The sequence below is a fragment of the Heterodontus francisci genome, chromosome 10 (genome assembly GCF_036365525.1).
Source record: "Heterodontus francisci isolate sHetFra1 chromosome 10, sHetFra1.hap1, whole genome shotgun sequence".
NCBI classification, from domain to species: Eukaryota; Metazoa; Chordata; class Chondrichthyes; order Heterodontiformes; family Heterodontidae; genus Heterodontus; species Heterodontus francisci.
The window spans coordinates 38,543,946-38,569,117 of record NC_090380.1 but is presented as its reverse complement, the minus strand read 5'-3'; the positions used below and the strand labels follow the sequence as shown (position 1 = coordinate 38,569,117).

The window sequence follows — 25,172 nt, the reverse complement described above, 5'->3', positions numbered from 1 at the left end:
GATCCTACTTGCTCCTAGACGTACCTGTTCCTAGATCTACAGTAGGTAATAAATACACTATACACACTCTACAAAAACCTTTCTTTGCTAATAGAATGAGGCAATGTTGAAGTCATTGTTGTTATCCAGAGAATATTCTATCAGTTTCGTTTGAAAGAAGATGAAAAGTTACTGAGACAAACGTGGTGCCTCTTAGCAACAACAGAAAAAATGGTAGGTTTTGTATCACTTCCACTTTTTTAACCATGTTATTCTTTGCAAGTTTTTAAGTAATCTAGTGTATTTTATAACTTTTAACTAGCTCAAATTTAAGTGTATAGCTTTGAGGTGATCTTTTATACCACTATTTCAAGCAGTGTTAAATGTGATTTTCGAGGCAGCCTTTCAGCAATAAATGTCCGCTATGAAGCGTGGTTCTTCAATATTGCATTTGAGCAGAACCTCTCTCTTCTTGCTTACTATATAAAAGGATGAAAGTTGTTCATTACTGAACGGAAACACAATAGACAGGGGCATTCTGAAAGGACGGTCCCCTCTCCTCACTAAAGAGAACTTAAATAAAATAAATATATGCTGAACATGTTCTGTCAAGAGCATAGTTGAAATAGGTGAGTCTGATTCCTACCCCCTGCATTCAGTTGGTCAGGCCTGTGCTACATTTGTTCTCCGTCACCTGGGATAGGGAGGGATAGGTCAGCCAAAGTGCTTCCTCCTAAATACTATCAGTGACTCCGACTGGAAAATACATGTGTGGAGGACAGTGAAGGCAGGTTCAGACTTGGCCACAATGCCCCCAGGATTGAATGGCTAGCTAACATTCACTGTCTAGATTTATGTGAAGAATGGTCTACATGGCAATGGAAATATAAGGGTTTAAATTTATTTTCAATAAAATTCCTGAGTGAAATTAAGTTGTAATATTGTTCTAAAACTTTAGTATCTGTGATTTAAATGTAAGGGAATGATTCAAAATCTCAAAATAGTCTACTACATTGTGATTCAGTCATTGTTTCCCAATTCTATTGTGCATTACCATGAAGAATGTTGACTATCCCATAACAACATAAAATATAACCTGAAAATATTGGGCATGCAGAGAAAGTAGATCCGAGAATAGTGTATAAAATATATATGCACGTGTGTGTTCATGTGCAGTCACCAATTAATTTATTCAACATTGAGTTTTTTTGGTTGAAAGCAGCTCTCTGATAATAAATGCTCGACAGCCAATGAGCATTGTATTTTTAGCTTCATCATATGAACCCTTAAAGGAAAATTTCTCTGTCCACTGTGCCATTAAATTATAAAACCCATTCTTCATAAATGGGTTTAGTATTTTGTTACACAAAGTGCATAGAGGAAATCTTCTCCTTTTTGTGAGGAAGTCACTGCAAGGAGGGAGGGCTTTAGGTTACTGGGACATTGGGATAGGTTCTGGGGGAAATGGGACCTGTACAGGCCGCACGGGTTTTACCTGAACAGAGCCGGGACCAATGTCCTCATGGGGCAGTTTGCCAGTCCTACTGAGGAGGGTTTAAACTAACCTGGGAGGGGTTTGGGAACCAGAAGGTAATATCATAGAGGAAACCCAAGGTGCACAGAGAATTGGGAGAGACAGCACAAGAGCAAGAAAATAGTAAAGCATTAGGTGGGGTCAGTGTAAGAGGGAATTTAATAAGGTCTAAATTAGGTTTACTGTGCATGTATATGAATATGCAAAGTGTGGTAAATAAGCTTGGTGAGCTGCAGGTGCAGATAGACACATGGAAATATGATGTCATAGCAATAACGAAGACCTGGCTCAAAAAAGGGCAGGACTGGACTAAATATTCCTGGCTACAAGGTGTTCAGGAAAGATAGGGAAGGAAGGAAGGAAAGGAGGTGGGGTAGCTGTATTGATAAAGGAGAACATTACAGTGCTGGAGAGAGAGGATATTCTAGAGGAGTCAAGGACAGGATCTATTTGGTTAGAGCTAAGAAACAATAGAGGTACCATTACATTACTCAGTGTATTCTATAGGCCACCAACCAGTGGGAAGTATATAGAGGAACAAATTTGCAAGGAAATTAGAGGGGTGCAAGAATTATAGAGCAGTTATAATGGGGGCCTTTAATTATCCTAATATAGACTGGGATAGTAGTAGTGTAAAAGGCAGAGAGAGGGCAAGAGTTCCTAGAGAGTGTTCAGGAGAATTTTCTACATCTGTATGTTTCTAGACCAATCAGGAAGGAGGCATTGCTGGATCTGGTCCTGGGAAATGAGGTGGGTCAAGTGAATCAAGTGTCTGTAGGGTAACAGTTAGGGAACAGCGACCATAGCATCTTAAGGTTTAGGTTAGCTATGGAAAAGGGCAAGGAGCAATCCAGAGTAAAGATAATTTAATTGGGGGAGGGCCAACTTCAATGGGGTGAGAATGGATCTGGCCCAAGTAAATTGCAATCAAAGATTGGAAGGCAAAATTGTAACTGAACGATGGACTGCCTTTAAAGAGGAGATAGCTCAGGTATAGTCAATGTGCATTTCCACATGGTGGAACAGTAGGGCAAACAGATCCAGAATGACAAAAGAGATAGAGAGTAAGATGAAGCAGAAAAAGGGTGCATACGACAGATGTTGGGTGAATAATACAATTGCGAACCAGGCTGAATATAGAAGGTTTGGAGGGAAAGTGAAAAAACAAATAAGAGAAGCAAAGAGTAAGAATAAGAAGAGACTCATGGCTAACGTAAAAGGGAATCCGAAAGTCTTCAATCAGCATATAAATAGTGAAATGGTGGTAAAAGGAGTGGGGCCAATTGGGGACCTAAAAGAGGATTTACACATGGAGGCAGGGGATATGGCTGAGGTACTAAATGACTTTGCATCTGTCTTTATCAAGGAAGAAGATGCTGCCCAAGTCATGGTGAAAGATGTGGTAGTTGAGATGCTAGATGGGCTAAAAATTGATAAAGAGAAGGTATTAGATAGGCTGTACTTAAAGTTGATAGGTCACCAGGACCAGATGAGATGCATCCACGGATACTGAGGGAAGTAAGGGTGGAAATTGACTAGAGGCACTGGCTATAATCTTCCAATCCTCCTTAGATACAGGTGTGGTGCCAGAGGACTGGGGAATGTCAAATATTACACCTTTGTTCAAAAAGGGTGTAAGGACAAGCCCAGGAACCACAGGCCAGTCAGTGTAACCTCCGTGGTGGGAAAGCTATTAGAAATGATAATTCAGGACAACATTAATAGTCACTTGGACAAATTTGGATTAGCTAAGGAAAGATAGCGTGGATTTGCTAAGGGCAAATCATGTTTTAACTAACTTACTTGAGTTTTTTGATGAAGTAACTGAGAGGATTGATGAAGGTAATTTTTTTTTTTTAGAGATACAGCACTGAAACAGGCCCTTCGGCCCACCGAGTCTGTGCCGACCAAGAACCACCCATTTATACTAACCCTACAGTAATCCCATATTCCCTACCACCTACCTACACCAGGGGCAATTTACAATGGCCAATTTACCTTTCACCTGCAAGTTTTTGGCGGTGGGAGGAAACCGGAGCACCCAGCGAAAACCCACGCGGTCACAGGGAGAACTTGCAAACTCCGCACAGGCAGTACCCAGAATTGAAACCGGGTCCCTGGAGCTGTGAGGCTGCGGTGCTAACCACTGCGCCACTGTGCGCGTAATGCGGTTGATGTGGTATACATGGACTTCCAAAGGGCATTTGATAAAGTGCCACATAACAGGCTTGTCAGCAAGGTTAGAGCCCATAGAATAAAAGGGACAGTGGCACCATGGATATGAAATTGGCTGAGTGACAGGAAACTGAATAGTTGTGAACAATTGTTTTTCAGCTGGAGGAAGGTATATAGTGGAGTTCATCAGGATTTGGTGTTAGCAATCCTGCTTTTCTTGATATATATTAATGATCTAGACTTGGGTGTATAGAGCACAATTTCAAAATTTGTGGATGACAAAACTTGGAAATATTGTGAACTGTGAGGATAGTGATAAACTTCAAGAGAACATAGACAGGCTGGTGGAATGGGCGGACAAGTGGCAAATTAAATTTAATGCAGAAAAGTGTGAAGTGATTTATTTTGGTAGGAAGAATGAGGAGAGGCAATATAAATTAGAGGATACAATTCTAAAGGGGGTGCAGGAACATAGGGACCTGGGGTGTATATGTGCACAAATCATTGGAGGTTGCAGGGCAGGTTGAGAAAGCAGTTAAAGCATATGGGATCCTGTGTTTTATAAATAAAGGCATAGGGTACAAGAGCAAGGAAGTTATGATAAACTGTATAAAACACTGGTTCAGCCTCAACTAGAGTATTGCATCCAGTTCTGAACACCACACTTTAGGAAAGATTTTAAAGCATTGGAGAATATGCAGAAAAGATTAATGAGAATGTTTACAGGGATGAGGAACTTCAGTTACATGGATAGGTTGAAGAAGCTGGGGCTGTTATCCTTGGAGAAGAGAAGAGTGAGGAGATTTGATAGAGTATTCAAAATCATGAGGGGTCTGGACAGAGAAGATGGGGAGAAACTGTTCCCATTGGCAAAAGGATCAAGAACCAGAGGACACCGATTTAAGATGATTGGCAAAAGAAACAACAGCGACGTGAGGAAAAACTTTTTTATGCAGCGAGTGGTTAGGATCGGGAATGCACTGCCTAAAAGTGTGGTGGAGGCAGATCCAATCAAAGCTTTCAAAAGAGAACTAGATAATTATCTGAAGGGAGAAAATTTCCAGGATTATGGAGAAAAGATGGGGGAGCAAGACTAGGTGAGATGCTGTTGCAGAAAGCCAACACGGACATGACGGGCCGAATAGCCTCATTCTGTACTGTAACCATTCTATGATTCTAAGTTTATTAGCTAATAGTAACAGTTAAGAACTCATGATATGAGGGCATTTCCTCTGATCTATGTGCGTTAGAGACATTGGGAAGATCTCCCATGTTTGCTATTTCTAACAAAATCAAAACACCATTGTGATTTTGTCATATATAAAGATCAAATGAAATCTTCCTCATGGCTAATTTATATTGTAAAGTATACATGATGGGGCAAATAGGTTATCAGATTGTAGTATTCAAGCAGAAATATTTTCAACAACCAATCTTGTGCGTTATATAATCCCCAGAATCTGTTGTTACATTCTCTGAGAATTGTTAACTTACTATATGTATAGTTTACATATTTTCCACTGGATCTTCTATCCAACACTATTGTATGCAGTTTTTTTTCCAAGCAGCTGTTTGCTGTGCAATGGGAAGAGTATATATCTTCATATATTATGCTAGAGCAGAGCTATAACCGGGTCAATTGAAAAATAATTAAGCCCATTTTTGCAGAGGAAAAACATTTATATACATTTTTTGAAGAATAAGAATGGATGTACAAGGCTCAAAGTAGTTCCAAGTTGGTATGTAAAATTAAACATAAGCCCCAAATCAGAGTGTCTTTGTGTCTGCCTGTTTAGGCTTATTTTGGACGTGAAACTGAGATTGGAAGCATTTGCTATTATATAACCAGGTTCTGGAACAGAATGCACCAGATTCTTTCATGGATGCGGAGGCTACCTTTGTAATTGTGATGCAATACATTTTGGTGAATGTTATGCTTATCAAAGTGAGGGATGTTGGCACTGGAAAGTGGAACAATTTCTAATATCTAGCAGCACTATTAAATACTACTTGTTGTACCAATATAGCATCTTTCCAATTTCTACACAAGCCACGCTCTGTGTTCTCTGAATGAGATTACCAATTTGGTGGCAGTTTTCCACTGTTGGCTTCCATCCACGAGGAACCAGGTTGAGACTGAACTTTTCACACCAACAGACTCTTGTCCCATCAGATTGAGCTGGTTTTGAAACTCAGTCATGGGGGTGAAAGGGCAGATTATCAACCTACTGCACCACCCACCTTGAAATATTTATAATGTAACTGAACCAGACCAAAATCATTCAAGCAAATTTGATTCGAGTAGTTCAGTGGATTATATAACTATATATCCAATAGCCGTTCGGCATATCTTTGAGCTGAAAAGGTTGAGGGGATTGCCTGGTAGAGGTCCCTAAAATTAACAAATGGTTATGATAGGGTAAATATTGGATTGTTTCCATTGCTCTGTGGGATGGTAAAACAGGACACAAATTGAAGATAATCACAAAGAATTAAAGGGGAAGTTAAGAATATTGTGTTTAGAATGTAAAATTCTCTGCCACAAACAGGGAAGTAGATACTTTCTTGGATTAGAAGTATATTCTAAGCATAGAGAGCAGAAGTGTGCGATTAGACTTGGTGGCTCGTGTAGACAATAACACAATTTTGATGGACCAAATAGTCTGTTTCTATGCTATAAGTTTCTATGATTCTAATGTCAGAACCACAACATCTCCAATTAGTTGTTGAATTCATAATGGCAGAAAAAATGCAGACAAATGTAAAGTATTGCACAGAAGAATGGAAAATGGGCAACACATTTATTCCTATGAACAATTTTGAGGAAAAGCTGAAAGGAACTGTTTTTTAGGGAATCAAGATCCCTAGTGTAAACATTTCTAATTTTTGAGTAATTTAAGGGAGTAAATTAAGGGTAAGTCATGGCAGGGCAGCTCAGCAATGTGGAGTGCTCCACATTGCAATGTGGGAATTCAGGGACACTTCCAGTGTCCAGGGCAAATGCGTGTGCGGGAAGTGTCTCCAGCTGCAGCTACTTGAAATCCTCGTTTTGGATCTGGAGCGGCGGCTGGGAACACTGCGGAGCATCCGCAAGGCTGAGATCATTGTGGATAGCACGTGCAGGGAGGTGGTCACACTGCAGGTAAAGACAGCACAGGCAGAAAGGGAATGGGTGACTGCCAGGCAGAGTGGAAGAACTAGGCGGGTAGTGCAGGAGCCCCCTGGGTCCATCTCCCTCTCTAATGGATTTTACGTTTTGAATACTGTTGGGGGAGATAGCTTCTCAGGGGAATGCAGCAAGAGCCAAGTCTGTGGCACCACAGGTGGCTCAGCTGCACAGGAGGGAAGGAAAAAGAGTAGGAGAGCTATAGTGATAGGGGGTACTATCGTAAGGGGTACTGATAGGCATTTCTGTGGCTGCAAACGTGACTCCAGGATGGTATGTTGCCTCCCTGGTACTAGGGTCAAGGATGTCACAGAGCGACTGCAGGTCATTCTGAAGGGGGAGGGTGAACAGTCAGAGGTCGTGGTTCACATTGGTACCAACGACATAGGTAGAAAGAGGGATGAGTTCCTGCAAAAAGAATTTAGGGAGCTAGGTAGCAGATTAAAAAGAAGGACCTCAAAGGTTGTAATCTCTGGATTACTCCTGGTGCCACGATCTAGTGAGTATAGGTATAGGAGAATAGAGCAGATGAATACATGGCTGAATGGGTCTGATTCTGGCAAAGGTGGGAACTGTACAAGTCAAACGGGTTGCACCTGAATCGGAACGGAACCAACATCCTTGCAGGGAGGTTTGCTAGGGGGGAAGGTTAAACTAATTTGGCAGGGGGATGTGATACAGAGTGGAGGTACAGTAGGGAGTGATGCACAGCCAAATATAGAAGAGAATCTAAGTCCAGAAACTGGAAGGCAGAGTAAATATAGACCTGTTAAGGCACAAGCGAATAATGCAAGGCTGAATTGCATCTATTTTAACGCAAGGTGTCTTACAAGTAAGGCAGATGAATTGAGGGTGTTGATTAACACATGGGATTATGATAGTATTGCTATCACAGAGACATGGTTGAGGGAAGGACAGGACTGGCAGCTTAATATTCCAGGGTATAGAAACTTCAGACATGACAGAGGGCGTAAAGGTACTGGACCTAATCTTAGGGAAAGAAGCTGGACAAGTGGTAGAAGTGATGGGGGGGGGGGGGGGGGCATTTCGGGGATAGTGACCATAACTCTAAGATTTAAGATAGTTATGGAAAAGGACAAAGATGGACCGGAAATAAAGGTACTGAATTGGGGAAAGGCCGATTTCCATATGAAAAAACAGGATCTGGCCAAAGTGGACTGGGAGCAGCTCCTTGTAGGAAAGTCTACATCAGACCAGTGGGAGTCATTCAAAAAGGAAATAGTGAGAGTTCAGGGCCAATATGTTCCCGTAAAGGTGACTGGTAGGACCAATAAGTTCAGGGAACCCTGGATGTCAAGGGATATAGAGTATTGGATCAGGAAAAAAAAAGGAGGCTTATGGCAGATTCAGAACACTGAAAACAGCAGAGGCACTAGAGGAATATAGAAAGTGTAGGGGGATACTTAAAAAAAGTAATGAAGAGAATGAAGAGGGGGCATGAAAAAACACTGGTGGGCAAGATAAAGGAAAATCCCAAGATGTTTTTTAAGTATCTTAAGGGCAAGAGGATACCACGGAAAGAGTAGGGCCCATTAGGGACCAAAATGGCAATGTGTGTGTGGAGCCGGAGGATGTAGGTGAGGTTTTAAATGATTACTTTTCATCTGTGTTCACTATGGAGCGGGGTGATGTAGGTGTAGAGATCAGGGAGGGGGATTGTGATATACTTGAACAGATTAGCATTGAAAGGTAGGAGGTATTAGTGGTTTTAGCGGGCTTAAGAGTGAATAAATCCCCAGGCCCAAATGACATGTATCCCAGGCTGCTAAGTGAGGCAAGGGAGGAGATTGCAGAGGCTCTGGCACAAATTTTCAAATCCTCTCTGGCCACAGGAGAGGTGCCAGAGGACTGGAGGACAGCGAATGTGGTACCATTATTCAAGAAGGGTAGCAGGGATAAACCAGGTAATTACAGGCCAGTGAATCTAACATCAATGGTAGGGAAACTATTGGAAAAAATTCTGAGGGACAGGATTAATCTCCATTTGGAGAGGTAGGGATTAATCAAGGATAGCATGGTTTTGTCAGGGGGAGATCGTGTCAAACAAATTTGATTGAATTTTTCGAGGTGACTAGGTGTGTAGATGAAGGTAAAGCAGTTGATGGACTTCAGTAAGGCTTTTGATAAGGTCCCGCATGGGAGATTGGTGAAGAAGGTAAGAGCCCATGGGATCCAGGGCAATTTGGCAATTTGGATCCAAAATTGGCTTAGTGGCAGGAGACAGAGGGTGACAGCCGAAGGTTGTTTTTGCGATTGGAAGCCTGTGACCAGTGGGGTACTGCAGGGATTGACGCTAGGACCTGTGCAGTTTGTAATGTACATTAATGGTTTAGACGTGAATATAGGAGGTATGATCAGTAAGTTTGCAGATGACACAAAAATTGGTGTTGTCGTAAATAGTGAGGAGGAAAGTCTTAGCTTACAGGACGATATAGATGGGCTGGTAAGATGGGCAGAGCAGTGGCAAATGGTATTTAATCCTGAGAAGTGTGAGGTGATTCATTTTGGGAGGACTAACAAGGCAAGGGAATATACAATGGATGGTAGGACCCTAGGAAGTACAGAGGGTCAGAGGGACCTTGGTGTACTTATCCATAGATCACTGAAGGCACAGGTAGATAAGGTGGTTAGGAAGGCATATGAGATACTTGCCTTTATTAGCCGAGGCATAGAATATAAGAGTAGGGAGGTTATGATGGAGCTGTATAAAGCGCTAGTTAGGCCACATTTGGAGTACTGTGCACAGTTCTGTTCGCCACACTATAGGAAGGATGTGATTACACTGGAGAGGATGCAGAGGAGATTGATCAGGATGTTACCTGGGCTGGAACATTTCAGCTATGAAGAGAGACTGAGTAGGCTGGGGTTTTTTCCTTAGAGCAGAGGAGGCTGAGGGGGGACCTGATTGAGGTATACAAAATTATGAGGGGCATAGATAGGGCAAATAGGAAGAAACGTTCTCCCTTAGCGGAGGGGTCAATAACCAGGGGGCATAGATTTAAGGTAAGGGGCAGGAGGTTTAGAGGGGATTTGAGGAAAAATGTTTTCACCCAGAGGGTGGTTGGAATCTGGAACACACTGCCTGAAGGGGTGGTAGAGGCAGGAACCCTCACAACCTTTAAGAAGTATTTAGATGAGCACTTGAAACATCATTGCATGTAGGTCTACGGGCCTAGTGCTGGAAAATGGGATTAGAATAGATAGGCTTTATGGCCGGTGCTGACACGGTGGACCGAGGGGCCTGTTTCTGTGCTGTATGACTTTATGGCTCTGAGGAACCTGGGAGTATGAATAGACATGGCACTGAACATATTCAGCCAATACAAAGAAGCAACCATTAAAGCCTACATAATATTGAACTCTGTAGACCAAACAGTAGAATATAAATCGCAGGAAGTTATGATCAAACTGAAGTGTTTTGATCCCACTACACCATGATTACTGTTTCCAGATCTGTTAGCTGAGAAACAAAGGATAGACTCAACCATGCAAAAGATGCAGAGGAAATCCATGAGGCTTGAGTTATGAGTTTGAGTTATGATGAAAGATGGGAGAAGCATGGACTTATCAGACTGGAAAGAAGGCTTCTGAAAGATGAGCTTAAGTAGTTAAGATAATGGAATGGAAAAGAAAAGAATATTGACCTGGATTTTACTGTGATAATGACAGCAAAACTGAAACTGACAGCAATTTCGGGACTCCACACATGTGCAGAATAACACGAAAATCAAAATGTTTCTGTCAATGTATCAACACTCCACCGTAGGGTGCGCTGTAGAGGTCCCCATAGACTGTTATCTCCATTATAATCATGAATTGATAAAAACTTCCACTCTAATGCTGTCATTGCTGTAAAAACCCTTGAAAAATTTACATCTTGTTGAATGAGGTGAGATTTTTTTTCCAATCCGTAATTGCCCTGAAGAAAGTAGTGGTGAGTAGTCTTCTTGAATCCTGCATTCCATGTGGTGTTGATACACCCACAGTGCTGTTAGGGAGGGAGCCCCAGGACTTTGCCCCAGCGACAGTTAAGGAACAGCAATATAGTTCAAAGTCAGGATGGTGTATGACTTGAGGGACGAGCTTGTGGTGCTCCTACGCCTCTGCTGCCCTGTCCTTCTAGGTTGTAGAGGTTGCAGCTTTAGAAGGTGCTGTCGAAGGAGCCTTGGTGAGTTGCTGCAATGTATCTTATGTATGGTACACACTGCTGCTTCTGTGCAGTGATGGTGGAAGGAATGAATGTTTAAGGTGGTGGATAGTGTGCCGATGAAGCAGGCTGCTTTACCTTGGATGGTGTCAAACCTCTTGAGTGTTGTTGGAGCTGCACTCATCTAGGCAAGTGGAGAGTGTTCCATCACACTCTTGACTTGTGTCTTGTAGATGGTGGACAGGCATTGGGAGTCACGAGGTGAGTTACTCACTGCAGAATTCCAAGCCTCTGACTTGCCCTTGCAGCCACTGTATTTATATGGCTGGTCCGATTCAGTTTCTGGTCAATTGGAGCCCCCAGGATATTGATTGTGTGGGATTCAGTGATGGCAATGCTATTGATTGTCAAAGGGAGATGGTTAGATTCTCTCTTGTACTGGTCATTGCCTGGCACTTGCATGGTTCAGTGTTACTTGCCACTTATCAGCCAGAGCCTGAACATTGTCCAGGTCTTGTTGCATGTGGGCACGGACTGCTTCAGTATCTGAGGAGTCACGAATGGTGCTGAACACTATACAATCGTCAGCAAACATCCACACTTGTGATCTTATGTTGAAGGTCATTGATGAAGCAGTTGAAGATGGTTGGGTCTAGGCCACTACCCTGAGGAACTCCTGCAGCAATGTTCTGGGGCTGAGATGATTGGCCTCCAACAACCACAAACATCTTCCTTTGTGCTAGGTATGACTCCAACCAGTGGAGAGTTTTTCCCTTGATTCCCATTGATTTCAATTTTACTGGGGCTCCTTGATGTCACACTCGGTCAAATGCTGCCTTGATTTTAAGGGAAGTCACTCTCCCTCACTTCTGGAATTCAGCTCTTTTGTCCACATTTGGAACAAGGCTGAAATGAGGTCTGGAGCTGAGTGGCCCTGGCAGAACCCAAACTGAGCATCGATGAGCAGGTTATTGCTGAGTAAGTACCGCTTGATAGCACTGTCGGTGACAGCTTCCATCACTTTACTGATGATTGAAAGTAGACTGATGGAGCAGTAATTGGTCGGATTGAATTTGTCCTACTTCTTAGGTCCCAGCTGAGCAATTTTCCACATTGTCGGGTAGATGCCTGTGTTGTAGCTATACTGGAACAATGTTGCGATTGGCTCAGCTAGTTCTGCAGCACAAGTCTTCAGTACTACAGCTGGGATGTTGTCAGGGCCCATAGCCTCTGCTCTGTCCAGTGCTTTCAGCTGTTATTTGATATCATGTGGAGTGAATTGAATTGAATGAAGACTGGTGTCCATGATGCTGGGGACCTCCACTCGACACTTTTGGTTGAAGATGGTTGCAGATGCCTCAGCCTTTTCTTTTGCACTGATGTGCTGGACACTCCCACCATTGAGGATGGGGATATTTGTGGAGCCTCTTTCACCTGTTAGTTGTTTAATTGTCCACCACCATTCATGACGTGACAGGACTGCAGAGCTTTGATCTGATCCGTTGGTTGTGGGATCGCTTAGCTCTGTCTATAGCGTGCTGCTTCTGCTGTTAAGCCTGTGGTCCAGTGTTGTAGCATCACCTGGTCAGTACCTCATTTTTAGGTTTGCCTAGTGCTGCTCCTGCAGTGCTCTCCTACACCCCTCACTGAGCCAGTGTTTATCCCCTGGTTTGATGGTAATGGTAGAGTGGGGTATATGCCAGGCCATAAGGTTGCATATTGCGGTTGAATACAATTCTGCTGCTGCTGATGGCCCACAGCACCTCATGGATGCCCAGTTTTAAACTGGTAAATTTATTCTGAAGCTATCCCACACAACAAAATGGAGGATGTTCTGATTGTGAAGACAGGACTTTGTCTCCACAAGGACTGTGCGGTGGTCATTCCTACCAATATTGTCATGGACAGATGCATCTGTAACCAGTTGGTAGGTGAGAATGAGGTCAAGAGGTTTTTCCCTTGTTCTCTCACCTCCTGTTGCATGCCCAGTCTGGAAGATACATCCTTCAGGACTCTACCTGCTAGGTCAGTAGTGGTGCTACTGAGCCACTCTTGGTGATGGTCATTGAAGTCCCCCCACCCAGAGTACATTCTGTGCCCTTGCTACCCTCAGTGTTGTTTCCAAGTGGTGTTCAAGATTGAGAAGTACTGATTCATCAGCTGAGGGAGGGTGGTAGGTGGTAATCAGCAGGAGGTTTCCTTTTCATGTTTGACCTGATGCCATGAGACTTCATGGGGTCCGGAGTCAATGTTGAGGACTCCCCAGAGCCACTCCCTCCTGATTGTATACCACTGTGCTGCCATGTTTGGTGGGTCTATCCCGCTGGTGGAACAGGATATACCCGGGAATGGTGATGGGGGAGTCTGGGGCATTGATGGTAAGCTATGATACGGGAGTAAGACTAGGGATGGGCAGGGTGGTGGGAGTCCCATAAAATAGTGAGGGAAGGTGGGGGTGGAGTGCCCGTCACCTTCCCAACACCAGTGAATTTTGTTGGGCCAGGGAATGCCGAGGACAGTCTTCCCACCCAGCGGCCAATTGAGACTCTTAAGTGGCTAATTAATGGCCACATGCTTGAGCGTCATTAAATGCAGCCAGGGGTTCCCCAAAACGGCCGAGGCAGGGTTCCCTGCCTTTCTGGCTCAGCGTTGGGAACCCCGCCGGCTGCATAAAATCCAACCCTATGTCAGGCTGTTGTTTGACTGGTCAATGGGACAGCTCTCCCTATTTTGGCACAAGTCCCCAGATGTTAGTGAGGAGGACTTTGTAAGGTCAAGTGGGCAGAGTGTGCCTTTATCATTTCTGGTGCTGAGGTTGGTCTGGTTTCATTCCTATTCAACAGGCTGAATTTTATGAGTGCCCCGCAGTCGCAGCGGCGCGCTCTGAAGTTGGCGGTCCATCCGCGCAGAGTGGCCACCGCTGAGTTCCCACGATATTTTGCGCGGGGGCTCATTTAAATGGAGGGGGTGGAACGTCATCTTTGCCCTTCAACCCCTTCCCATCATCCCCACAGCCAATGGAATATGTTTTCTCCACTACAACCCCCTCCTGAACTGAAAATTAAACTCCTCCCCACTCCCCATCAGTATCTCACCTCAAATCCCCTAATGGGGATCGGAAGGCGCGGGACTGCCGACCACCAGCTGGAATATCAGCAGAGGATGGCCACCCAGTCTAGGTAAGTTAATTTACATTTAAATCAAGATACTGAATTTGGGGAAGGCCGATTTCAATATGATAAAACAGGATCTGGCCAAAGTGGACTGAGAGCAGCTACTTGTAGGAAAGTCTATATCAGACCAGTGAAAGGCATTCAAAAAGGAAATAGTGAGAGTTCAGGGCCAACATGTTCCCGTAAAGGTGAAGGGTAGGACCAATAAGTCCAGGGAACCCTGGATGTCAAACGATATAGAGGATTGGATCAGGGGAAAAAAGGAGGCTTATGGCAGATTCAGAGTGCTGAAAAAAGTAATTAGGAGAGTGAAGAGGGGGCATGAAAAAAATACTGGTGGGCAAGATAAAGGAAAATCCCAAGGCATTTTATAAATATATTAAGGGCAAGAGGATAACCATGGAAAGAGTAGGGCCCATTAGGGACCAAAGTGGCAATCTGTGTGTGGAGCAGGACTACGCAGGTGAGGTTTTAAATGAATTATTTTCATCTGTGTTCACTATGGAGAAGGGTGATGTCGGTGTAAAGATCAGGGAGGGGGATTGTAATATACTTGAACAAATCAGCATTGAAAGGGAAAAGGTATTAATGGTTTTAGCAGGCTTAAAAGTGGATAAATCCCCAAACCCAGATGAGATGTATCCCAGGCTGCTAAGTGAGGCAAGGGAGGAGATAGCAAGTGCTCTGACACAAATGTTCAAATCCTCTCTGGCCACAGGAGAGGTACCAGAGGATTGGAGCACAGCGAATGTGGTACCATTATTCAAGAAGGGCAGCAGGGATAAACCAGGTAATTACAGGCCAGTGAGACTAACATCAATGGTAGGGAAAATATTGGAAAAAATTCTGAGGGACAGGATTAATCTCCACTTGGAGAGGCAGAGATTAATCAAGGATAGTCAGCATAGCTTTGTCAGGGGGCGATCATGTCTAACAAACTTGATTACATTTTTCGAGGTGACCAGGTGTGTAGATGTGCGTAAAGCAGTTGATGTACAAAGGACAAAGGACAGTACAGCACAGGAACAGGCCATTCGGCCCTCCAAGCCTGCACCGATCTTGATGCCTGCCTGAACTAAAACCTTCTGCACTTCCGGGGACCGTATCCCTCTATTCCCATCCTATTCATGTATTTGTCAAGATGCCTCTTAAATGTCACTATCGTACCTGCTTCCACCACCTCCTCCGGAAGCAGGTTCCAGGCACTCACCACCCTCTATGTAAAGAACTTGCCTCGCACATCACCTCTCAACTTTGCTCCTCTCACCTTAAACCTATGTCCCCTAGTAACTGACTCTTCCACCCTAGGAAAAAGCTTCTGACTATCCACTCTGTCCTTGCTGCTCATAACTTTGTAAACCTCTATCATGTTGCCCCTCCACCTCCGTCGTTCCAGTGAAAACAATTCGAGCTTATCCAACCTCTCCTCATAGCTAATGCCCTCCAGACCAGGCAACATCCTGGTAAACCTCTTCTGTACTCTCTCCAAAGCCTCTACGTCCTTCTGGTAGTGTGGCGACCAGAATTGCACACAATATTCTAAGTGTGGCCTAACTAAAGTTCTGTACAGCTACAGCATGACTTGCCAATTTTTATACTCTATGCCCTGACCGATGAAGGCAAGCATGCTGTATGCCTTCTTGACTACCTTATCAACCTGCGTTGCCACTTTCAGTGACCTGTGGACCTGTACGCCCAGATATCTCTCCTCTCAATACTCCTAATGTTTCTGCCATTTACTGTATACTTCCCACGTGCATTAGACCTTCCAAAATGCATTACTTCACATTTGTCCGGATTAAACTCCATCGGCCATTTCTCCGCCCAAGTCTCCAACCGATCTATATCCTGCTGTATCCTCTAACAATCCTCGTCACTATCCGCAACTCCACCAACCTTTGTGTCGTCCGCAAACTTACTAATCAGACCAGCTACGTTTTCCTCCAAATCATTTATATATACTACAAACAGCAAAGGTCCTAGCACTGATCCCTGTGGAACACCACTAGTCACATCCCTCCATTCAGAAAAGCACCCTTCCACTGTCTTCTATGACAGAGCCAGTTCTGTATCCATCTTGCCAGCTCACCTCTGATCCCATGTGACTTCACCTTTTGTACCAGTCTGCCATGAGGGACCTTGTCAAAGGCTTTACTGAAGTCCATATTGATAACATCCACTGCCCTTCCTTCATCAATCATCTTTGTCACTTCCTCAAAAAACTCAATCAAATTAGTGAGACACGACCTCCCCTTCACAAAACCATGCTGCCTCTTGCTAATAAGTCCATTTGTTTCCAAATGGGAGTAAATCCTGTCCCGAAGAATCCTCCCTAATAATTTCCCTACCACTGACGTAAGGCTCACCGGCCTATAATTTCCTGGATTATCCTTGCTACCCTTCTTAAACAAAGGAACAACATTGGCTATTCTCCAGTCCTCTGGGATCTCACCTGTAGCCAATGAGGATGCAAAGATTTCTGTCAAGGCCCCAGCAATTTCTTCCCTTGCCTCCCTCAGTATTCTGGGGTAGATCCCATCAGGCCCTGGGGATTTATCTACCTGAATGCTTTGCAAGACACCCAACACCTCCTCCTTTTTGATAATGAGATGACTGAGACTATCTACACTTCCTTCCCTAGGCTCATCATCCACCAAGTCCTTCTCCTTGGTGAATACTGATGCAAAGTACTCATTTAGTACCTCACCCATTTCCTCTGGCTCCACACATAGATTCCCTTCTCTGTCCTTGAGTGGGCCAACCCTTTCCCTAGTTACCCTCTTGCTCTTTATATGCGTATAAAAAGCCTTGGGATTTTCCTTAATTCTGTTTGCCAATAACTTTTCATGACCCCTTTTAGCCCTCCTGACTCCTTGCTTAAGTTCCTTCCTACTGTCTTTATATTCCTCAAGGGATTCGTCTGTACCTAGCCTTCCAGCCCTTACGAATGCTTCCTTTTTCTTTTTGACTAGGCTCACAATATCTCGCGTTATCCAAGGTTCCCGAAACTTGCCAGATTTATCCTTCTTCCTCACAGGAACATGCTGGTCCTGGATTCTAATCAACTGACGTTTGAAAGACTCCCACATGTCAGATGTTGATTTACCCTCAAACAGCCGCCCCCAATCTAAATTCTTCAGTTCCTGCCTAATATTGTTATAATTAGCCTTCCCCCAATTTAGCACCTTCACCCGAGGACTACTCTTATCCTTATCCACAAGTACCTTAAAACCTATGGAATTATGGTCACTGTTTCTGAAATGCTCCCCTACTGAAACTTCGACCACCTGGCCGGGCTCATTCCCCAATACCAGGTCCAGTATGGCCCCATCCCTAGTTGGACTATCTACATATTGTTTCAAGAAGCCCTCCTGGATGCTCCTTACAAATTCTGCCCCATCCAACACCCTAGCACTAAGTGAGTCCCAGTCAATATAGGGGAAGTTAAAATCACCCACCACTACAACCCTGTTACCTTTACATCTTTCAAAAATCTGTCTACATATCTGCTCCTCTACCTCCCACTGGCTGTTGGGAGGCCTGTAGTAAACCCCCAACATCGTGACTGCACTCTTCCTATTCCCGAGCTCCACACATATTGCCTCGCTGCATGACCCCTCTGAGGCGTCCTCCCGCAGTACAGCTGTGATATTCTCCTTAACCAGTAATGCAACTCCCCTGCCCCTTTTACATCCCCCTCTATCCCGCCTGAAGCTTCTAAAGCCTGGAACATTTAGCTGCCAATCCTGTCCTTCCCTCAACCAAGGCTCTGTAATAGCAACAACATCATAGTTCCAAGTACTAATCCAAGCTCTACATGGACTTCAGTAAGGCTTTTGATAAGGTCCCGCATGGGAGATTGGTGACGAAGGTAAGAGCCCATGGGATCAAGGGCCGTTTGGCAAATTGGATCTAAAATTGGCTTAGTGGAGGGAGGCAGAGGGTAATGGTCAAGGGTTGTTTTTGCAAGTGGAAGCCTGTGACCAGTGGTGGACCACAGGGATTGGCACTAGGACCTTTGCTCTTTGTAGTGTACATTAATGATTTAGACATGAATATCGGAGGTATGATCAGTAAGTTCGCAGATGACATGAAATAGTGAGGAGGAAAGTCTTAGTTTACAGGACGATATAGATGGGCTGGTAAGATGGGCAGAGTAGTGGCAAATGGAATTTAATCCTGAGAAGTGTGAGGTGATTCATTTTGGGAGGACTAACAAGGCAAGGGAATGTACAATGGATGGTAGGACCCTAGGAAGTACAGAGGGACCTTGGTGTACTTATCCATAGATCACTGAAGGCAGCAGCACAGGTAGATAAGGTGGTTAGGAAGGAACATGAGATACTTGCCTTTATTAGCCGAGGCATAGAATATAAGAGCAGGGAGGTTTTGGTGGAGCTGTATAAAATGCTAGTTAGACCACAGCTGGAGTACTGTGTACAGTTCTGGGCACCACACTATAGGAAGGATGTGATTGCACTGGAGAGGGTGCAGAGGAGATTCACCAGGATGTTGCCTGGGCTGGAGTATTTCAGCTATGGAGAGAGATTGGATAGGCTGGGGTTGTTTTCCTTAGAGCAACCAAGGCTGAGGGGGGACATGATTGGGGTATACAAAATTATGAGGGGCATTGATAGGTTAGATAGAAATAAACTTTTTCCATTAGCGGAGGGGTCAATAACCAGGGGACATAGATTTAAGGTAAGGGGCAGGAGGATTCGAGGGGATTTGGCGAAAAAAAATTTCACCTAGAGGGTGGCTGGAATCTGGAAGGGGTGGTAGAGGCAGGAACCCTCAACATTTAAGAAGTATTTAGATGAGCACTTGAAATGCCATAGCATACAAGGCTACGGGCCAATTGCTAGAAAGTGGGATTAGGATAGATATGTGCTTGATGGCCGGCACGGACACGATGGGCTGAAAGGCCTGTTTCTGTGCTGTATAACTCTATGACAATACTGCAATCATCAGATGTGTCAGTGATGGATATTCCATGCAGCAAAAAAGGCATAGGTTCAGACATACCTTTTTGAAGAAGTTCCTTTATATTGCATTGCAACATTATAATATTTTGGGCAAGGGAAGACCACTGGTGCATCTACCCTTCCAAATTAATCATCATTTTTCTTACCAGATTCTGGAACTAATAGCCATGTACCCCACTTCCTAATAGGAATTCATCCAGTCCTTTTTTTAAAAAAAAATCTTCTGCCGCCTTTTGTTGCCCCAGCCTTGTTGGTAACCTGTTCCACAATTCTATCTTTTTTTTCTTTTTCACATAGAACCAAAGAAAAAGTACGGCACAGAAGGAGGCCATTCAGCTCATCGTGTCAGTGCCGGCCGAAAAAAACTAGCCCCCCAATCTAATCCCACATTCCAGCACCTGGTCCGTAACCTTGCCGGTTACAGCACTTCAGGTGCATGTCCAGGTACCTTTTAAAAGAATTGAGGGTATCTGCCTCCACCACCATTCCTGGCAGTGAATTCCAGACACCCACCACCCTCTAGGTGAAAAAGTTTTTCCTCATGTCCTCTCTAATCCTTCTGCCAATTACCTTAAATCTGTACCCTCTGGTAATTGACCTGTCCGCTCGGGGAAACAGGTCCTTCCTGTCTAGTCTATCTAGGCCCCTCATAATTTTGTACATCTCAATTAAGTCGTCCCTCAGCCTCCTCTGTTCTAAGGAAAACAACCCTAGCCTATCCAATCTTTCCTCATAGCTGCAACTTTTGAGCCCTGGCAACATTCGTGTAAATCTCCTCTGTACTCTCTCCAGAGTAATTATGTCTTTCCTGTAATGTGGTGATCAGAACTGTATGCAATACTCCAACTGTGGCCTCACCAGCGTTTTATACAGCTCCAGCATTACATCCCTGCTTTTGCATTCTATACCTCGGCCAGCAAAGGAAAGCATTCCATATGCCCTCTTCCCCACTCTATCTACCTATCCTGCCGCCCTCAAGGACCTGTGGGCACGCACTCCAAGATCTCTCACTTCTTCTATCCCTCTCAATATCCTCCCCCCATTTATTGTGTATTCCCTCGCTTTATTTGCCCTCCCCAAATGCATTACCTCTCACTTATCTGGATTGAATTCCATTTGCCACTTTTTCGCCCACTCAACCAAACCATTGATATCTTTCTGGAGTCTATGGCTATCCTCTTCACTATCAACTACACAGCCAATTTTTGTGTCATCAGCAAATTTCCCAATCATGCCTCCCACATTTAAGTCTGGATCATTAATATATACCACAAACAGCAAGGGACCCAACACTGAGCCCTGTAGATGCCACTGGAAACAGCTTTCCATTCACAAAAACATCCGTCGACTACTACCCTTTGTTTCCTGTTGCTGAGTCAATTCTGGATCCAACCAGCCACATTCCCCTGTATCCCAAGGGCTTTCATTTTACTGACCAGTCTACCACATGGGACCTTGTCAAATGCCTTACTAAAATCCATGTAGACCACATCCACTGCACTGCCCTTATCAATCCTCAATTATCAAAGTGGCAGTATATCCTGTCCCTTAGAATAGATTCTAACAATTTACCCATCACCGAGATCAGACTGACTTAAGTTATTTGACCTATCCCTCGCACCCTTTTTAAATATGCATCTTTAAATGTTGATCCCTAGTCATTGACATTTTCAAAATAAAATTAAGTGCTGAGTGGTGTTGATGATGCTTTCCAATTGCCCCTAACATCACACCAGTGCAAATATTGAAAGTGGAAGTCTAGTATCAATAGTGCCTCATGCTGCTACTTTCATAAAATGCCCACAGGATTAGCAAATCATTACCACTCTGAATGCTGCATATGAGAAAATGGCACATGTGGTGCAACCATCCAAAATATTACTCCTAATCAAAGCTCCCAACCTCAAATTTCTCAGAGTGTATCTATCATTTAAAGTTCCAGAGGGTGAGGTGAGTCAATTAATGTAGTTTATTGGTTCCTCTGATACCGTTTTGGCACATGGCAAAACTGTGCTAAAATGTGCCATTAGGTCGTGCCTCTTTATATATTCCAGTTAATGTATGTGGCTGATTCTTTGACTGTCCTGATGTAAAATAATGAACTATTTGTGAGACTGAATTAAACTGGCCTGTGGTGGGCTGTGCGGGGAGGAGGGGGCTTTACAGCAGCTCTCATCTAGTCAAAACTGTCCTTTCACTTACCCTGACATTTTGTAGAAACTGTAAAATGAACCTGTTGCTGAAATCACTATCTTCTTTCTATTTTAGGTAGTTGTAAACAGTGCATCTGTCCTGCTGCTTCACGTCCTCTTTCTATTTACCTCAGTTTCGAAATCAACGGCGAACAGATGGTATCCAAGAAGTCTCCCATGTAATGTGACCAAGAGTGGCCCTGCGGTCATTGTGGACTGCAGTGAACGTGAACTGCATAAGGTGCCAACCGGCTTTCCTTCCAACGCCACCAACATCACCTTGACGATCAATCACATCCCAGAAGTCAACAGCAGGTCGTTTTCTGGGCTGAATAACCTCACTGAGATTGACCTGAGATGTAACTGCGTGCCTGTCAGACTGGGTCCCAAAGACCGAGTGTGCACCAAGCCTTTAAGGGTCCATAGGGGAGCCTTCTCCTCCTTACCAGCCCTGAAATCGCTCTACTTGGACGGGAACCAGCTCAGTGAAATCCCATTGGGTTTGCCCCCCACTCTGACCTCATTGAGCTTGGAAGCCAACAGCATTTTCATTCTCGCCAAAGAAAACCTTTCTCAGCTGACAAACCTGGAGACCATCTACCTTGGCCAGAACTGCTACTATCGCAATCCCTGCAACACTACGTACCAAATCGAGCCAGACACTTTCTTCATCCTTAACCGCCTCACTATCCTGTCCCTCAAAGGCAATAACTTGACCCATGTCCCTCGGAAACTACCGCCCAGCTTGAAGCAGCTTTTGCTGTACAATAATGTGATCAAGAAGATCAAGGAAGATGATTTCCTTGACCTGGCTGAGCTGGAAATTCTGGACTTGAGTGGAAATTGCCCCCGCTGTTACAATGCCCCGTTCCCTTGCCAACCCTGCCCTTCCCCGGGTTACATCCAGATACCTCCCAATGCTTTTCTACGACTAAACAATTTAAAGATTCTGCGCCTCCATAGTAACTCTCTGACGGCAGTGCCCAGCTCCTGGTTCAGGAACACTACCACTCTCAAAATTCTGGACCTGTCACAGAATTTCTTGCTGAAGGAAATAGCCACCGCCAAATTTTTAAAGTATCTGATCAAACTGGAGGAAATAGACCTGTCCTTTAACTATGAACTAAAGTTGTACCCGACGTATCTGAACTTGTCCAACAATTTTTCCAAGTTGGAGTCTCTTCAAAGTTTAAGAATCAGGGGATATGTTTTCAAAGACCTGAGGGAGAAGAATCTGGAGCCACTGTTGAAGCTCAGGAACCTCAGACTTCTGGACCTTGGCACCAACTTTATCAAAGCGGCTGATTTTCAGATGTTCACCAAGTTCCGGGCTCTGGAGGTGATCAACCTGTCAGAAAATAAAATCTCCCCCTCTTCCTCCGACTCGTTCAGTGGTTGGTGCGGGGCAAATGGTCATCCGCAGGGTGCCAGTGACTTTTCTGGGTCTCTAGACCAGATGCATTACTTCCGCTACGACGAATTTGGCCGCAGCTGCAAATTCAAGTCCAAGGAGAATTCTCCCTTCTCACCTGTCCACAAAACCGAGTGCAGCCGCCATGGCTCAACCTTAGACTTGAGCAGAAACAACATCTTCTTCATCAGTCCCAGCCAGTTCCAGAACCTCTCCTTCTTGAGGTGCCTGAATTTGTCCGGCAATGCTGTCAGCCAGACACTCAATGGCAGTGAATTCCAACACCTCCCCCAGCTGCAGTATTTGGATCTATCAAATAATCGCATCGATTTGCTTTATGAGTCTGCTTTCCAGGAACTGAGAGAACTGCAGATTCTGGACCTCAGTAACAATAACCACTACTTCGAAATGGAAGGTTTGACCCACAAGTTAGATTTCATCCAGAACCTGACGGCTCTCTCCAAACTTATCATGAACGGGAATGACATTCACTCCTCAGCAGACACTATACTGAACAGCAAATCCCTCAATGTCTTGGAATTCCGAGGAAACCGCCTGGATTACATGTGGAGAGACGGCAATGACATGTACATCAAGTTCTTCAAGAACCTCCACAACCTGACCCGTCTCGACCTCTCGGGCAACCGCCTCAGCTTCATCCTGCCGGAGGTCTTCGAGCACCTTCCCCCAAGGCTCCGAGAGCTGCTGCTGGCTGGGAACCAGCTCACGAGCTTCAACTGGGGCAAGCTGTACCTGCTGGCCTCAGTGGAGATGCTGGACCTGGGCAGTAACGAGCTGACCACCGTGCCCCGTGTGCTGGCCAACTGCACCCGCACCCTGCGCAAGTTCATCCTCACCAGGAACAAGATCGCCAAGCTGAGCAAGTACTTCCTCCAGGATGCCACCTTCCTGCGCTACCTGGACCTGAGCTACAACAGGCTGAGGATCATTGAGACCACCAGTTTCCCGGAGAGCTCCCTGCACCACCTGGAGGTGCTGCTGTTAAACGGGAACCACTTCCTCTGCACTTGCGACGCTGTGTGGTTCCTGTGGTGGATTAACAGGACCACAATCAACATCCCCCGACTGACTACTGATGTTACCTGTGCCTCCCCTAAAGCCCACCGGGGCCAGAGTGTCATCCTGGTAGACCTGCATTCCTGTGAGCAGGACTACCTCGGCGTTACCCTGTACACAGTCACTGCCGCCATCATCCTCTCGCTGCTGCTTATCTCCATCACCGGCCATTTGTTCTCCTGGGATGTTTGGTACAGTTATCACTACTGCATTGCAAAGTTCAAAGGGTACCGGCCAATAGCCACAGATAAAGCCACCTATGGTGCATTTGTTGCCTATGACACCAAGGATTCATTAGTGGCAGACTGGATCCTGAAAGAACTGATAACTAATTTAGAAGAAAGAGGAGAACGACGATTCTGCCTGTGCTTAGAAGAAAGAGACTGGATGCCAGGCCAACTGGTGATGGATAATCTCTCGCAGAGCATACACCATAGCAGGAAGACTATTTTTGTCCTCACCAATTTCTATGTAACCACTGGGAATTTTAGAACTGCTTTCTACATGGCGCACCAGCGGTTACTGGATGAGAAGGTTGACGTGATCATTTTGGTTTTGCTGGAGAAAGTTTTGCAGCGCTCCAAGTACCTCAAGCTTAGAAAGAGACTGTGCAGAAACTCAGTCCTGGAGTGGCCCTGCAACCCTCTGGCTCAACCCCTTTTCTGGCAGCGCCTGAGAAATGCATTAGCAACTGACAATCGCATGCAGCATGGGAAACTGTTCAACGAAATTATATAGTTGGCAGTATTTGGGAATGTGCCAGATGCTGTCTGCTTTTGATTAGTGCGAAGTTATCAAAGGAGTTTCAACAAACCTAAAATGTACAAAGATACACTTGATGAACTTTCACTATATTTAAAATTATGATCCTAATAAAACCCACAGAGTAAATACATGGGAGGTTATGTTTTGCATTAGCCTGCCTGGTTATTAGCTAGCTTGTACACATTAATTACCACAAAGTTTATAGTTCAGTTGTTACTGTCAGGGCAGTGATTCATAGAATAATAAACCATTAAGAAAAATAAAATATTCACATATGCCTTGGATCCTTGTACAGTGATATCATTAAATGTATATTGTATCAGGTTTTGTGCCATAAAAGCAAATAAAGTTACTGATATGTGATTGACAGAAAGTTATGTTGTGCAATACAACCCCAAGTTATTTGCTATCTTAAATACCACTGATATTTATGACCCACTAATACCATGGCATTTGTTACTACAGTATTATAATTAGGTCTGGGACTATTTATACTTTTACATTTATAATATCTGCTAGTTCTGAAGAAGGGTCACTGACCTGAAAT

At 44.4% G+C, this 25,172-nt stretch overlaps 1 protein-coding gene across 1 annotated transcript; it reads left to right on the top strand.

Moving 5' to 3' along the window:
• Positions 1 to 24,954, top strand: tlr7 (toll-like receptor 7). Its single transcript, XM_068040471.1, has 2 exons — positions 1 to 217; positions 21,453 to 24,954. The coding sequence occupies exons 1-2, from the start codon at positions 211 to 213 to the stop codon at positions 24,596 to 24,598; spliced, it is 3,153 nt and encodes a 1,050-aa protein (XP_067896572.1). The 5' UTR covers positions 1 to 210; the 3' UTR covers positions 24,599 to 24,954.
• The last annotated feature ends 218 nt before the right edge of the window (positions 24,955 to 25,172 follow it).